Raw genomic sequence first — 18,046 nt, 5'->3', positions numbered from 1 at the left:
AAAAAAAAAAAAAAAAAAAAAAAAAAAAGAATGTTTAACTCTTTAAAAATGCATTTACTTGCTATTTCTATTTCTTCTTTTGAGTAGCAGCAGCTGAGTTCTCTTTTTTTAATTGGATATTTTATTTATTTGCATTTCTAATGTTATCCCCTTTCAAGGTTTCCCCTCTGCAATCCTCCTATCCCCTTTCCTCTTACCCTGCTTCTTTGAGGGTGCTCCCCCATCCACCTACCCACTCCTTCCTCACTGATCTAGAATTCTTCTACAGTGGGGCAACAAGCCTTCACAGGTCCACTGGTCTCTCTTCCAGCTGATGCCAGATAATTTCCCTTAAGCTCCTTCCATCCTTACCCTAACTCCTCCATTGGAGTTCCTGTGTTCATTTTGATAGCTTTCTGTGAGTATCCGCATCTATATTGGTCAAGATCTGGCAGAGTCTTTCAGGAGACAGCTGAATCAGGCTCCTGTCACCAAGCACTTCTTGGCATCAGCAATAGTGTCTGGGTTTGGTGTCTGCATGTAGGATGGATCTGAGGTGGGCCAGTCTTTGGATGACCTTCCCTTCTATCTCTGCTCTACTTTGTCCCTATATTTCTTTTAGACAGGAACATTCTGGGTTAAAATTTTGGAGATGGGTGGGTGGCCCCATCCTTCAACTGGGGAGACTTGCCTACCGTCTGGATATGATTTTGACAGACTCTCCCTCACCTTTGTGGGATATTTCAGTTTATGTCATTCCAACGTTGTCCTGGGAGGCTCTTGCTTTCCTAGCATCTTGGACTTTCTGGTTCCTACCCTAGTTCCCCACTCCCCATTGCTACATACCTCTGTTCAACTTCCTGACCCTCTGTACATCCACTCTATCTCCCCCAATGTCTGATTCTTCCCCTCTTCCCCCATCTCTTTTATCCAAGTCCCTCCCATTCTTTACTTCCCTTGATCATTTTGTTCTTCTTCTAAGTAGGACTGAAGCATCCACACTTTGTTCTTCCCTCACCTTGAGTTTCATGTGGTCCATGAGTTATATCTTGTATCTTCCACCCTCTTTGCCTAATATCCACTTATCAGTGAGTACATACCATGTGTGTTCTTTTGTGACTGAGGTACATCATTCAGGATGATATTTCATAGATCCATCCATGTGATTGCTAATTTCATGAAGTCAATGTTTTAATAACTGATTAGGCTTTCTGGTTGCCATCTGTGCCCTGGCACTAAGGCTGTTCCACAGCTCTCTGTACACAGGTTCTGTCAGTAGATAGCTTGTCTCCCAAGAGTGCTCTCACTCCTGGGCTCAGAGTTGAGATCACCATTTTCTCTCCAATAACTGCCCAAAGTAGGACAAGTCAGTTGTGCACGGGGCACCGGAACAGTGGAGCATCTTGGACAGGATCCTTCCTGTCACCATTTGCACCCAGGAGCTAAGGCTGTTTGACACCTCTCTCTACACAAGTCCTGCCAGAAGAGAACTTGTCGTTCAGAAGTGCTAACAGAGGCTTATAGGCCCACAGGAGAGACAAGCTCCAGCTAGAGTCAGCAAGCACAACTAACACCAGAGATAACCAGATGGCAAAAGGCAAGCACAAGTACTTTACCAACAGAAACCAAGGCTACTTGGTATCATCAGAACCCAGTTCTCCCACCACAGAAAGTCCTGGATACCCCAACATACCAGAAAACCAAAGTCAGATTTAAAATCACATGTCATGATGCTGATTGAGGACTGTAAGAAGCACATAAATAGCTTCCTTAAAGAAATACAGGAGAACAGAGGTAAACATGTAGAACCTAGTAAAGAGGAAATAGAAAAAAATTCTTCTTTTTGTTTTTTTGAGGCAGGGTTTCTCTGTATAGCCCTGGCTATCCTGGAACTCACTTTGTAGACCAGGCTGGCCTCGAACTCAGAAATCCGCCTGCCTCTGCCTCCGGAGTGCTGGGAAGAAAAATTCTTTTAAAAATTACAGGAAAATACAACAAAACAGGTGAAGAAATTGAACAAAATCATCTAATATCTAAAAATGGAAACAGGAACAATAAAGAAATCACAAAGAGGGACAACCATAGAGTTATAAAAACTAGGAAAGAGATAAGGAGTCATAAATTCAAGCATTACCAACAGAATATAGGAGTGGAAGAGAGAATCTCTGGTGTAAAAGATACCATAGAAAACATTGACACAACATTCAAAGAAAACAGAAAAAGCAAAAAGGTCCTAATCCCAAACATCCAGGAAATCCAGGACACAATGAGAAGACCAAACTTAAGGATAATAGGTATAGATGAGAGTGAAGATTCCCAAATTAAAGGGTCAGTAAATATCTTCAACAAGATTATAGAAGAAAACTTCCTTAACCTAAAGAAAGAGATGCCCATTGTACTGGCTAGTTTTGTGTCAACTTGTCACAGGCTGGAGTTATCACAGAGGAAGGAGATTCAGTTGGGGAAATGCCTCCACAAGATCCAGCTGTAAGGCATTTTCTCAATTAGTGATCAAGGGGAGAGGTCCCCTTGTGGGTGGTGCCATCTCTGGGCTGGTAGTCTTGGGTCCAAAACAAACTGGAGTAGCTATTCTAATATTGACTTTCAACCTAAAGATACCAAAAAAGATACAGAGAGACACTTAATACTCATCAAAGATAAAATTTTTCAAGATGAACTCTCAATTCTGAACATCTATGCTCCAAATGCAAGGTCATCCACATACATTAAAAAAAACTTTAGTAAAGATCAAAACACATATTGCACCTCAAACAATAATAGTGGGAGATGTCAACACCCCACTCTCATCAGCGGACAGATTCTGAAAATAGAAACTAAACAGAGACACAGTGAAACTAACAGAAGTTATGATCAAATAGATTTAACTGATATCTATAGAACATTTTATCCTAAAACAGAAGGATATACATTTTTCTTTCAGCACCTCATGGTACCTTCTCCAAAACCGACCATATTATCAGTCACAAAACAGGCCTCCACAGATATAAAAATATCGAAATTACCCCATATATCCTGTCAGATCACCACAGACTAAGGCTGATTTTCAATAACAACATAAATAATAGAAAGTCCACATACACGTTGAAGCTGAACAACACTCTACTCAGTGATACTTTGGTCAAGGAAGAAGTAAAGAAAGAAATTAAAGGCCTTTTAGAGTTTAATGAAAATGAAGCCACAACATATCCAAACNTACAGGACACAATGAAAGCAGTCCTAAGAGGAAAACTCATAGCTCTGAGTGCCTCCCAAAATAATCTGGAGAGAGCATCCATGAGCAGCTTGACAGCACATCTAAAAGCTCTATAAAAAAAAAGGAAGCAAATTCACCCAAGAAGAGTAGATTGCAGGAAATAATCAAACTCAGGGCTGAAATCAACCAAACGGAAACAAAAAGAACTATACAAAGAGTCAACCAAACCAGGAACTGTTTTTTTTTTTTTTTTTGAGAAAATCACAAGATAGATAAACCCTTAGCCAGACTAACTAGAGGGCACAGGACAGTGCCCTAATTAACAAAATCAGAAATGAAAAGGGAGACATAACAACAGAACCTGAGGAAAACATCATCAGATTCTACTAAAAAAGCCTATACTCAACAAAACTGGAAAACCTGGATGAAATGGACAAATTTCTAGACAGATACCAGGTACCAAANTTAAATCANGATCAGATTAATGANCTAAACAGTCCCATATCCCCTAAAGAAATAGAAGCAGGCATTAATAGTCTCCTAACCAAAAAAAAAAAAAAAAAAAANCCCAGGACCAGATGGGTTTAGCGCAGAGCTCTATCAGACCTTCAAAGAAGACCTAATTCCAGTTCTTTTCAAACTGTTCCACAAAATAGAAACAGATACCCAATTCATTCTATGAAGCCACAATTACTCTGCTAACTAAACCACATAAAGACCTAACAAAGGAAGAGAACTTCAGACCAATTTCCCTTATTAACATCGATGCAAAAATACTCAATGAAGTCCTCCCAAACCGATTCCAGTAACACATCAAAACGATCATCCATCATGATCAAGTAGGCATCATTCCAGGGATGCAGTGATGGTTTAATATACAGAAATCAATCAATGTAATCCACTATAGAAACAAACTGAAAGACAAAAACCACATGATCATCTCCTTAGATGCTGAGAAAGCATTGAAAAATTCCCAAACCCATTCATGATAAAAGTCTTGGAAAGTTCATGAATTCAAGGCCCATACATAAACATAATAAAAGCAATATATAGCAAACTAAGTAGCCAACATCAAACTAATTGGAGAGAACCTGGAATCAATTCCACTAGAAACCGAGACTAGACAAGGCTGCCCACTTTCTCCATACTGATTCAATATAGTACTTGAAGTCCTAGCCAGAGCAATTCGACAACAATCAGAGATCAAGGGGATCCAAATTGGAAAGGAAGAAGTCAAAACATCACTATTTGCAGATGATATGATAGTATAGATAAGTGACCCTAAAAATTCTTCCAGAGAACTCTTACGGCTAATAAACAACTTCAGCAAAGTGGTTGGATATAAAATCAACTCAAACAAATCAGTAACCTTCCTCAGCTAAAAGGATAAAGAGCATGAGAAATAAATTAGGGAAAAAACACCCTTCACAATAGTCACAAATAGTAATACATACCTTGGTGTGACTCTAACTATGGAAGTAAAAGACCTGTATGATAAGAAGTTCAAGTCTCTGAAGAAAGAAATGGAANAAGATCTCAAAAGATGGAAAGATCTCCCATGCTCATTGATTGGCAGGATTAATATAGTAAAAATGGCTATCTTGCCAAAAGCAATCTACAGATTCAATGCAATCCCCATCAAAATTCCAACTCAAGTCTTCACAGAGTTACAAAGGGAAACTTGCAAATGCATCTGGAAAAACCAAAAACCTAGGATAGCAAAAACTATTCTCAACAATAAAAGAACTGGTGGTATCTCCATCCATGATCTCAAACTGTAGTACAGAGCAATTGTGACAAAAACTGCATGGTACTGGTACAGCGATAGAAAGGTAGATCAATGGAATAGAATTGAAGACCCAGAAATGAACCCACACATATATGGTCACTTGATCTTTGACAAGGGAGTTAAAACCATCCAGTGGAAAAAGATGACATTTTCAACAAATGGTGCTGGCACAACCGGAGGTTATCATGTAGAAGAATGAGAATTGATCCATTCTTATCTCCTTGTACAAAGCTCAAGTCTAAGTGGATCAAGGAACTCCTCATAAAACCAGAGACACTGAAATTAGTAGAAAAGAACATTGGGGAAAAGGCTTGAGCACATTCATTTTCTTATAATTCTTCAAGGGATTTTTGTGTTTCCTTTTTATGGGCTTCTAGTTGTTTATCTGTGTTCTCCTGTATTTCTTTAAGGGAGTTATTTATAACCTTCTTAAAGTCCTCTATCATCATCGTGAGAAGTGATTTTAGATCTGAATCTTGCTTTTCTGGTTTGAAGGTGTATTCAGGACTTGCTATGTTAGGAGAATTGGGTTCTGATGATGCCAAGTAATCTTGATTTCTACTGGTTATGTTCTTTTTTTTCCCCCATTTTTATTAGGTATTTACTTTATTTACATTTTAAATGCTATCCCCAAAGTCCACTATACCCTACCCCCCGCTCCCCTACCCACCCACTCTCACTTCTTGGCCCTGGTGTGCCCCTGTACTAAGGCATATAAAGTTTGCAAGACCAAGGGGCCTCTCTTCTCAGTGATGGCTGACTAGACCATCTTCTGCTACATATGCAGCTAGAGACACGAGCTCTGGGGGTACTGGTTAGTTCATATTGTTGTTCCACCTATAGTGTTGCAGACCCCCTTCAGATCCTTGGGTACTTTCTCTGCCTCCTCTATTGGGGGCCCTGTGTTCCATCTGATAGCTGACTGTGAGCATCCACTTCTGTTTATGTTCTTATGTTTGCCTCCTGCCATCTGTTTCTCACTAGTGCTGCCTGTCCTTGGTATATCTGACTGGAACCTTTTCTTCCTGTGATTCTGGTTGTGTTAGAACTCATCAGAGTCCAGCTGTCTCTGTGACCCTGTAATTCTGGCTGTGATCCTGAGATTCTGGGTGTGTCAGAGCTCCTGGAAGTAAAGGTGCCTGTGGGATTCTAAGATTCTGGTGTAACCAATTCCCTGGGATCCTTGCCATATTAAGGCACCTGGGAGTGGACCTTTTTCTAGGTGTTGTGGCACTGGCTGTAGGGTTTAAGCACACATTCAGCTCAGAGCTCTGACCCAGACTGGAAAGAACCCATGCCACTGGTTGCGTGGGGTTCTTGTGTCCCTGGATCCTGCTGTTCCCAGTTAATCCTGGTGGTGTTGGGACAGATGTTTAACTTCTTTTCTTTATTAACATTTTACTTTTACATTAAAACTGAAGACAGTCTTGGACAACATTCTTATTTCAAATCTCCTCTAGTTGCGTGCCTTTCTCCAGGGTAGCTCTTCTTCCTGTATTCACTTCTCTGTACTGAAATATACTGTGAGACTTAGTCTATCTTCATCTATTTACATTCCTTGTCTGGTGATTTCATCCTGTATCCTAAATTTGCACCTTTGGTTTAGCTCAGCATCCCTAGATGATGAGACATTTCCAGCTGGAGGGCTGATGGCTTCTCAAAGGTCTAATGCATTGTGTACAAAGTACTGGCCCCCAGCCTTTTTGGTGCTGCTAACTGTTAGACCTTCACCAGAAGCCAGTTCTGTGTACTTGAATATCTAGAACTGTGAACTAAATAGACCTGTCCTTTTTTTCTTCTCTCATCTATTACATCCTGACCACAGCTTTCCTTCCCTTCCTGTCCCCCAGTTTCCACCTATCACACTTCCTCATGACCAACCCAACAAATAAGGTGTTTAATTTGGTTAACAGTTACAGACGATTTGAATCTATGGTGGCAGAGAAAAGACCTGGCACCAGGAACTGAAAGTTCACATCTTCATCTAAAAGCAAGAGACAGAGAGAGGACACTGGGAATTGTGCCTGTTAGGGACACACCTCCGCCAACAAGGTCATACCTCCTAATCCTTCTCAAGCATTATTACCAACAGATAATACTTACTCAAACATGTTAAAAACCTCAGTTTTTGATCCCCAGGTACAGCAAACAGAATGGACTATAGGAGAGAAGGTGTGACAGGCACACATCAGTGAGAATAAGGATGTGAGTTCTTAAGGGGCAGTCATAGAATACTGTGTACTACTCAGCTCTCTTTGCATTTACTGGTGGTATTCCTCATTGATGAATACACAACAAAAATAGGTTGTTTTTATGAAGTGGCATAAAGGTTTTTGAGTGAAGAAGTCATAAGATTCCAAATTTTATTTTCAGGGGGTTCTAATCAAGCCCGGACCACTTCATTTTTCTCTGCTCAAGGTGACTCCTAATTCCCAGAGCTCATGAATGCTGCCTCTGGGTAACTGTGTCAGATCTGTTAGAATATCTGAGACCACCCTATGCTGCCTACTATACAGAGGAGGAAATGAGATTTTTGTGAGTGTAATAAATGTACAAATTCTGAGTATTTTGAGTTCATTCAAAGGGAGATTAACCTGCATAATTCTGGTTTAATCAGGTCAAAGCCAGAGTGTGTCCTCTGCTGTGCATCTCCTTGCTGCTTTGATTACTGAGATCCCACATGTTAGGGAACTTTCAGTGCTTGTAGCACCTTAGGGAAGCATGTATTTCACAGTTAATTCAAATGTAGCATTTTCAGCCACAGAGGTTCAAGGCACACTGCTGGGTAAACATAGTGACTGAATTGGGAAGGAGATTTTTTGAGGACCCAGATAAGAATGCAGTCTTGACAGCAACTTAACTGTAGCCCATGAGACTCTGAATACAGGACCCAGAAAACCTGCCTGGCTCTAACTGTTGTAGTCAAGTGCCACAAACCACAAACTCTGACCGGCAGAGATTGGGAAAAAAGACATGAACGCCAAGGAAGGTTTCTCCAACTTCTTTCTCCAATAGCTTTCTCAAACAGCATTCTCAAACAGCATTCTCAAACAACCTTCCCTTTTCTCCCAACGGGGTAATCCTGTTTTTGTTTTTCCATCAGTCCTCTGACCTAATCCCTCCTCCCTCTCCTGGATCCAATCAGAGTTCAGCCAGGGCATGCTGTGATAGGCCAGTGACTCATCAGGCAGACAGCACAGGATCATCCAAGTGCGCAGGCTCAGGTTCTTGGTAAACAGGGATCACGGGGCTTGGTCATACCTGCTTCCCACATATCCCCCTTTTGTTTAATTAAAATGGCTCTGGGATCGCATCTGTCTTAGGTTGCCCTCAACCATGTTACATCCTTACCCGTCATNGGTGTGGTGAACTCATTTTCACCAACCTGTCTTAGGTTGGTATGCACATGTGAGAGTCTTATCCGTCATGGATTAATGACCCATCATACTGAGCCAAACAGGGGGCGAATTACCTGACTCTATAGATGCCATAGCTTGAGTCAGTAGTCGTTGGTCGGCCTGTGCCCGCACGCGCATGCATACCATCCACCACAGCATCTCCAATCACTGCTGTAATGATAGCGGCTGTAATTCCAAAATCTCTCCTATTCCTTAGGAGCACTGACAACTGACCCTCCTGCACCTCCAGAGGCCAGGGTATGGCTGTGGGTATTCTGGTCACCATCGACAGGGGCAGGGGTCTAGTAGGATTCCAGCATTGAGACAAAAAGCATGTGATATTGGAGCATTCTAATTCAAAAGAACTAGTCCTATTACTAACTAAAAAGAAAAAGGGAGGTACCATACATACAGAAGTAAGTTTACAATTATTTTCCAGAGAAAAGCACAGACTCCCCTTCAAGGATACATTAAAAAAGGCATTGCACAGAATCTGGGATAAACACCAGCATCAACACTCAGGGGAACCGGTAGGGGAAGGGCCTTCACTATCCCCCATAACTCTCTCTCCTGAGCCGTCACCATACTTATCGGTAGATTTCTTTCTCCATGGTCGTGTCAAGCATTCTGGTACCCAAAGGGGATTTAGCAACATGTGGAGAGCAATGACGATCTGCAGCACAATGGCCATCAAAATTCAAATTTAAAAAATTAAGAATAAAAAGAATAAGATTTAATTTATCTTTGGGGACTTAAATTGTACTCCCATTCCCACTTTTTGTTTAATTAAAGCATATTTTAAAGTTGCATTTGCTCTTTCCACAATGCCTTNGCCCTGGGGATTGTAGGGCAGGCCATGAACCAAATGTATTCCTAAAGCTTGACAAAAGTGTAAAGATTTTTGCGATGTATAGGCAGGTCCATTATCTGTTTTAATTTGTCTTGGCATACCCCACTCAGCAAAGGCATAAAGACAATGAGCAATAACATGTTGCTCCTTTTCCCCTCCATGAGCAGTGGCAAAAATGACACCTAAGTAGGTGTCCACTGATACATGGACATACTTTAAAGATCCAAATTCAGAAATATGGGTAACGACCATCTGCCAGATTGCTAAAGGTTTAAGTCCTCTGGGATTTACCCCTATGCTCTTTTGAGGCAACAGGGAAACACAATGGACACATTTCAAGACCACTTCGTGAGCTTGTTCTCGTGTGATGTTAAATTTTCTTCTCAGGGTTTCTGCATTAACACGAAAATTTGTGTGGAACTCCTGGGTGAACTGAAACAGGGAGGTGGTTAAAAAGGTGAACACTGTACTCTTGTGCATATCTGCAATAACATTGCCTTCTGTCAATGGCCCAGGGAGTCCAATATGGGCTCTAATATGAATAATACAAAAAGGATTTTTCTACCCCATATACATTTTTGTAAGGATGACAAAAGGTCAAAAACAGTGGATGTTGCCTTAATTAACCCTACATTTTCCAATTGTTTAACAGCTTGGACCATATACTGACTATCTGAAATCAAATTAAATGCCTCTTCAATTTCTAGGAACATTTGTAGGACAGCATGTAATTCTATCGCTTGTGCAGATTGAGAAGGGAACAGATGAACTCGTTGGGCATCTCCTTCCACATAAACCACTCCTATCTGTTTCATGACAAGGATATGGGTATACTCAATACAAAAGGTTGAAAACTTCCTTCATGACCTTCATCATCTTCCCACAGTAGAATTCCTGCACTGCAATTTGGGTCTTGAGCAAACCCAAATCCCCTTAGGGTCTGAGCTGAAGACTGAATAAGCCATGCTGAAGGCCAATCTGCTTCCTTAATAATGCTCCTATCAGCTGCAGAATCTAATAATCCCCAAATGGTAACTCCCTGTATCTTTAATTTATAAAGGGGACACTCTTCTTTTTTCCCATTTTTATTAGGTATTTACTTCATTTGCATTTTAAATGCTATCCCCAAAGTCCCCTATAACCTCCCCCCTGCTCCCTTACCCACCTACTCCTCCTTCTTGGCCCTGGTGTGCCCCTATAATGGGGCATATAAAGTTTGCAAGACCAAGGGGCCTCTCTTCCAAATGATGGCTGACTAGACCATCTTCTGCTACATATGCAGCTAGAGACCAGAGCTCTGGGGGTGCTAGTTAGTTCATATTATTGGTTCATCTATAGGGTTGCAGACCCCTTCAGCTCCTTGGGTACTTTCTCTAGCTCCTCTATTGGGGGCCCTGTGTTCCAACTGATAGCTGACTGTGAGCATCCACTTCTGTGTTTGCCAGGCACTGGCATAGCCTCACAAGAGACAGCTATATCAGGATCCTTTCAGCAAAATCTTGCTGGTGTATGCAATAGTGTTTGCATTTGGTGGCTGATTATGGGATGGANCCCTGGGTGGGGCAGTTTTTGGATGNTCCATCCTTTNNTCTCAGCTCNAAACTTTNTCTCAGTAACCCCTTCCATGGGAGTTTTGTTCCCAATTCTAAGAAGGGGCGAAGTGTNCACATTTTGGTCTTCCNTNTTCTTGAGTTTCATGTGTTTTACAAATTGTATCTTGGGTATTCTAGGTTTAAGGGCTAATATCCACTTATCAGTGAGTGCATATTATGTAAGTTCTTTTGTGTTTGGGTTACCTCACTCAGGATGATAAGGGGGATGCTCTTCTAAATCCATAGAGAACCACACTCCTGGCTCCCCAGCAGATCCAAACCCCTTCTTTCCTCTGATTAGGCTTTTTGTAGGAAAGTGAGCGTGATAGCTATGGAGTAACAAACTTTGTGCTAAGGTCCTGAATCCTGTTCAATATTTCCTACACTTCTGCGGGTTTTCTCCACTATGAATTCTTAGCTGTACAAGTTTTGGGATAGAGTCAAAAGTTTTATCACATTTTTTTATATTCTTTCTCTCCTATGTAGGTTCCACGACTCTGACTTATGTTTGAAAATAAACTTAAAGATTTGCCATAGTCTTTATATTTGCAAGGTTCTTCATCAGTGTGCATACTTTCATGTCTACTGAGGTTTGTTGATTCAATATATGCATCCCTGTGGTTATTTGAGAAGCTGCATTAATGCGGCTTTTACTTTCACTTTTGAAGTGGAGGATCCCATGGCTTCGTATCTGAGGTTTTCCATCCCTTTTGGAGGCTAGGCTTTCCTAACTTTGTCACTACACCAGGAGCCTAACTTCACCCCTCTACCGGGAACCTAGCTTCGTCCCTCCACTGGGGAGCCTCTTCCTAGCGCTAGATTAATTCTTACCACGGGGGAGCCATACCTCCTTTTTCTCGTTCCAGCTCTTGCATGAGTTCCGAAGTTTCTGACTTTCCTTTTTCTAACTTCTTCCTATTCTTTCTCCTTAGCCAACCGAACAGCTTCTAATTCAGCTTGTCTTTGCTTTTCTTTGGCTTCCTGTTCCTTCTGCCTGGCTTCTGCTTTTGCTTTCTTTTTTTGCTTCTTTCTTGGCCTTTTCTTCTTTTCTTCCCCATATGGGAGACCAGATGCCCTGTTCAGATTCCCCGTACAGGCCACCAGATGCCGCAAATCCTGAACTCTGACTGGCAGAGATGGGGGGGGGGATGACATGAAAGCCAAGGAAAATTTCTCTAACTTCTTTCTCCAACAGCTTCCTCAAACAGCATTCTCAAACAACCTTCCCCTTCCCCCCCTGGGGCACATCCTGTTTTTGTTTTTCATCAGTCCTCTGACCTAATCTCTCCTCCCTCTCCTGGATCCAAACATAGTTCAGCCAGGGCGTGCTGTGATAGGCCAGTGACTCATCAGGCAGGCAGCACAGGATCGTCCAAGTGTGCAGGCTCAGGTTCTTGGTAAACAGGGATCACGGGGCTTGGTCACACCTGCTTCCCACAGTCATGAACCACTGAGTGTGTGTAAGCTCATTATACTCCTTTTGGAAAACAATACAATATAGTTATACTATTGTGAACGACTGTAAGTTTGAAAACCTTGTAGTTGCCCATCTGAGAGAAGTTGCTAAGGATTATTCTATTGAGATTTCCCACTCCATATGGGGGGATGCAGAAGACCAAACAGGATTCATGTAGAACTCAAGGGTGTCTTACTTTATTAAGTTAAAAGAACAATAATTGTGGGGGACTTCAATACAACACTCTCATCAATGGATAGATCAGGGAAACACAAACTAAACAGCAACATAGTGAAAGTTTCAGAAGTTTTGGACCAAATGGATTTAACATACATATATATAGAACATTTCACCCTAAATCAAAAGCATATGCATTCTTCTCAGCACCTCATGGTACCTTCTTTAAACTGACCATATAATTGATCACAAATCAGAGGTCAACAGGCATAAAAAGATTGAAATAATCCCATGCATCCTATCAGATCACTATGGATTAAGGCTAGTCTTTAATAGCAACAAAAGCAACAGAAAGCCCACATACACATGGAAGCTAAACAATGTTCTACTCAATGATAACTTAGTCAAGGAATAAATGAAGAAAGCAATTAAAGACTTTGAAGAATTAAATGAGAATGAAGGTACAACATATTCAAACTTATGAGACACAATAAAAGCAGTGCTAAAAGGAAAACTCATAGCTCTGAGTGCCTCCAAATATAAAATGGAGAGTGCACACACTAGCCATTTAACAGCACATCTTAAAGCTCTAGAACAAAAAGAAGCATGTACTCCCAAGAGGAGTAGACAGCAGCAAACATTCAAACTCAGGGCTTAAATCAACCAGGTAGAAACAAAAAGAACTATACAAAGAATCAACAAAACCAGGAGGTGGATCTTTGAGAAAATCATCTACGTAGATAAAGTTTTATCCAGATTAACCAGAGGGCACAGAGACAGTATCCAAATTAAGAAAATCAGAATTGAAAGAGTAGATATAACAACATAAACCATGGAAATTAAAAAAGAATAATCAGATCCTACCACATGAGCCAATACTCAACACAACTGGAAAATCTGGATGAAATGGACAAAATGGATACCAAATACCAAATTTAAACCAGGATCAGATAAACCATCTGTCCCATAACCCCTAATGTAATAAAAGCATTCATTAAAAGTCTCCCATCCAAAAATAGCCCAGGACCAGATGGTATTAGTGCAGAATTCTATCAGACCTTCAAAGAAGACCTAATACTAATACTCTTCAAACTATTCCACAACATAGTCACAGAGGGAACACTACTCAATTCTTTCTGTGAAGCCACATTTACCCTGATACCCAAACCACAGAGACCCCCACAAAGAAAGAGAATGTCAGACCAATTTTGCTTATCATTTCATTAGATGCTGAAAAGCATTTGACAAAATTCAACATCTCTTCATGTTAAACGTCCTAGAAAGAACAGGAATTCAAAGCCCATACCTAAACATAGTAAAAGCAATATACAGCAAACCAGTAGCCAACATCAAACTAAANGGAGAGAAACTTGAAACAATCCCACTAAAATCAGGATCTAGACAAAGCTGCCCTCTCTCTCCCCCTATCTATTCAATATAGTACTTGAAGTTCTAGCTAGAGCAATTATACAAAAAATGGAGGTCAAAGGGATACAAATTGGAAAGGAAGAAGTCAAACTATCACTATTTGCAGATGATATGATAGTATATTTAAGTGACCCTAAAAACTCCACCATAGAACTCCTACAGCTAAACAACTTTAGCAAAGTTGCCAGATATAAAAGTAAGGCAGACAAATTAGTAGCCTTCCTATTCTCAAAGGAGAAACAGGCTGAGAGAGAAATTAGGGAAATGAAACACTTCACAATAGTCACAAACAATATAAAGTATCTTGATGTGTCTCTAACCAAGCAAGTAAAAGATCTGTATGACAAGAACTCCAAGTCTCTGAAGGAAGAAATCATCAGAGGATTGGCAGGATTAATATAGTAAAAATGGCTATCTTGCCAAAAGCAATCTACAGATTCAATGCAATCTTCATTAAAATTCCAACTCAATTCTTCATAGTATTAGAAAGAGCAATTCTCAGATTTGTCTGGAATAACAAAAAACCCAGGATAGCGAAAACTATTCTCAACAATAAGCAACCTCTTGTGGAATCAGCATCCCAAACCTCAAGCTGTACTACAGAGCAATAGTGATAAAACTGCATGATATTGGTACAAGGACAGGCAGATAGATCAATGGAATTGAACTGAAGAGCCAGAAATGGACCCACAAATCTATGGTCACTTGATCTTTGACCAAGGAGCTAAAATCATCCAGTGGAAAAAAGACAGCACTTTCAACAAATGGTTCTGGTTCAACTTGTGTTTAGCATGCAGAGGAATGGAAATTGATCCTTTCTTATCTTCTGTACAAAGCTCAAGTCCAAGTCAATCAAGCACCTCCACATAAAACCAGGTACACTGAAAGTAGTAGAAAAGAACATGAGGAAGAGCCTTGAGCACATGGTCACAGGGGAAAAATTCCTGAACAGAACACCAGTAGCTTGTGCTCTAAGATCAAGAATTGACAAATGGGAACTCATAAAATTATAAAGCTTCTATAAGGCAAAGGATGCTGTCAGTAGGACAAAATGGCAAGCAACAGATAGGAAAAGATCCTTACTACCCAATATCTGATAGACGGCTAATATCCAATATATACAAAGAACTCAAGAAGCTAGACTCCAGAAATAAAAAAAAAAACCCTATAAAAAATGGGTTGCAGAGCTAAATAAAGAATTCTCATCTGAAGAATATTGAATGGTCAAGAAGCACCTAAAGAAATGTTCAACATACTTAATCATCAGGGAAATAAAAATCAAAACAACCCTGAGAATCTACCTCTTACCTATTAGAATGAATAAGATCAAAAACTCAGTTGACAGAAGATGCTGGCAAGGATTTGGAGAGAGAACAACACTCCTCCACTGCTGTGGTATTACAAGGTGGCACTAACATTCTGGAAATCAGTTTGGGGCCTCCTCAGAACATTGGATATAGTACTAATGGAATACCCAGCTTTATCAGTCCTGTGCATACATACACCCTGAAGATGCTCTATTATGTAATTAGGACACATGCTCCACTATGTTCATAGCTTTATTTATAATAGCTAGAAGCTGGAAAGAACCCAGGTGTCCCTCAACAGAGGAATAGATAGAGAAAATGTGGTGCATTTACACAGTGGAATACAACCCATGTATTAAAAACAATGATTTTATGAAATTTTTAGGCAAATGGATGAAACTAGATAATATCATCCTGAGTGAGGTAACCCAATCCCAAAAGAACTTAAATAGTGTACACTCACTATTAAGTGGACCTTAGCCCAGAAGCTTATAATAGCAAGATACAATTCACACACCAAATGAAGGTCAAGAAGAAACACGACCAAAATATGGATACTTCAGTCCTTCTTAGAAGGGGGAACAAAATACCCATGGAAGGAGATACATAAACAAAGTTTGGATCATAGACTGAAGGAAAGACCATCCATAGACTGCCCCACTTGGGTATCCATCCCATAAACATTCACCAAACCCAGATAGTATTGCTGATGCCAACAAGTCCTTGTTGAAAGAAGCCAGCTGTAACTGTCTCCTGAGAGGCTCTACCAGTGCCTGCCAAATACAGAGAGGGATAATCTCAGTCAACCTCTAAACTGTGCACAATGTCCCTAATGGAGGAGGTAGAGAAAGGACTGAAGGAGTTGAAAGACCTTGCAGCTCCATAGGAGGAACAACAATATGAACCAACCATTACCCCAGATCTCCCAGGGACTAAACTACCAACCAAAGAGTACTCATGGAGGGACCCATGGCTCCAGCTGCATATGTAAAGGAGGATGGCCTTGTTGTACATTATCAAGGAGAGGCCCTTGGTCCTGATAAGTGTTGATGCCCCAGTGTAGGAGAATGGCAGTACAGGGAAGCAGGAGTGGGTGGGGTGGTGAGCAGGGGAAGGAGGGATGGGATAGGTGGTTTTTGGAGGGAAAATGTTGTAAGGGGATAACATTTGACATGTAAATAAAGGAAGTATCTAATAAACAAAATGGAAAAAACAAAACAAAACAAAAGAAAAATTTCCAAAACACTGGGATGAGAATGTCAACCCTTATTTGAAAGATTAATTGACAAGCTTAACTGCTCAGTGCTCTTTTTAACTTAAATGATGGACAACAATGCTTTCACTAAGTCTTCCATTGTTCTAGGGGAAAAGGGGTTGCTAAATCTAAAGGAGTGCCTTAATAAATGGTAGATCAGGCATGAATAAATGAGGTAGCAGTTCAGAGCACTTTTAGCTCTTACAGAGTACCCCAGTTTGGTTTCAGAACTCACATCGCCATGTGTGGTGGCACATGCCTTTAATACCAGCACTTGGGAGACAGAGGCAGGCAGATTTCTGAATTCAAGGCCAGCCTGGTCTACAAAGTGAGTTCCAGGACAGCCAGGGCTACACAGAGAAACCTTGTCTCAAAAAAAAAAAAAAAAAAAAAAAAAAAAAAAAAAAAGTATCTCAACTCCCTGGGATCTGATGCCCTCTTCTGACTTCTATGAGGACTCACACTAGTACCCCTTCCCCATGTACACAAGTTAAAATGAAAATAAATGATTGAAGGAAAAGAATTATTACCCCAGGCTGACATGGTTGCTCACCCTGTACCAGGAAGCATGCTCACAGAAGACTGATGACCTGAGTGTGATTCCCAGACTGGACCTTGTGGAAAGAAAAAACTAACTTCTGAATGTTGTGCTTTCACACACACACACACACACACACACACACACACACACACACACACACACTACAGTAAATATCTTTGGTTAAGAATATTTTTAGTGCCATAATTTATATTTCTTAAATTTTTCTATTCTCAGAATTGTAAATAAGAGACAGTAAATCCTCAGTGACTGGAAAGTCAAAGGAGGATGCTGAGAGTGGAGGGACTAGACAGGGTTGTGGTCAGGGAGTGAGGGGAGAAGGGAGAAATTCCCAAAGATAAATATGTGTTAATAAAAACTTAAATGTTAAATAATAATTAAAACAATCATATATTTTGTTGAAAATAATTAAATTACAAGGTATGAAGGATGGATGGTACACACGTATCTGTTTATAAACGTGTTTCATTATTTGAGATATTTTNCCAAACAAGCCTAGAGCTCTGTGCTGAGATGTCAGAGAGTAAGAGAGAACTGAGAGACTGAGCCTCAGTGAGCTGCAACCCCAGGAGGTTTTTGTTCAGCCCTGGAGCACTGTGGGAGGATCCTCTTTACTTTGCTGACAGTAATAGTCTGCAACATCATCATCGTCAATAGGATTGATGTTGAGGGTGAAGTCTGTCTCAGACCCACTGCCACTGAACCTGGCAGGGACCCCAGATTCTAGGTTGGATGCTTCATAGATGAGAAGTTTGGGTGGCTGTCCTGGTTTCTGTTGGTACCAGTTCATAAAACTANAGCCATAATTATCAACACTTTCGCTGGCCTTGCAGGCGATGGTGACCCTCTGCCCTAGAGACACAGCCAAGGAAGCTGGAGACTGGGTCAGCACAATGTCACCAGAGGAGCCTGGAATGATAAACACACAGAATATTATTATATTATACATACATTCCCAGCAGAGGACCTTTTAGTTTAAAATTTTTAGAAAAATTGTGGATATCATTCTGAGAAAACAGAAAATCCAGGGATTGAAGAACCT

The 18,046-nt window shown here is 40.6% G+C and overlaps 1 gene segment (V, D, J or C); it reads right to left on the bottom strand.

Annotated features, from left to right (window-relative positions):
• Positions 1-18,046, bottom strand: part of LOC110316708 — a 69,894-nt gene that overhangs the window by 39,181 nt on the left and 12,667 nt on the right. The window contains 1 exon segment of the V gene segment in view: positions 17,605-17,913. Coding sequence covers positions 17,605-17,913 — 309 coding nt within the window.

This window comes from Mus pahari, chromosome 2 (genome assembly GCF_900095145.1).
Source record: "Mus pahari chromosome 2, PAHARI_EIJ_v1.1, whole genome shotgun sequence".
Taxonomy (NCBI): domain Eukaryota; kingdom Metazoa; phylum Chordata; class Mammalia; order Rodentia; family Muridae; genus Mus; species Mus pahari.
The sequence above is the reverse complement of the archived record's forward strand: the minus strand, read 5'-3'. Positions and strand labels throughout refer to the sequence as shown.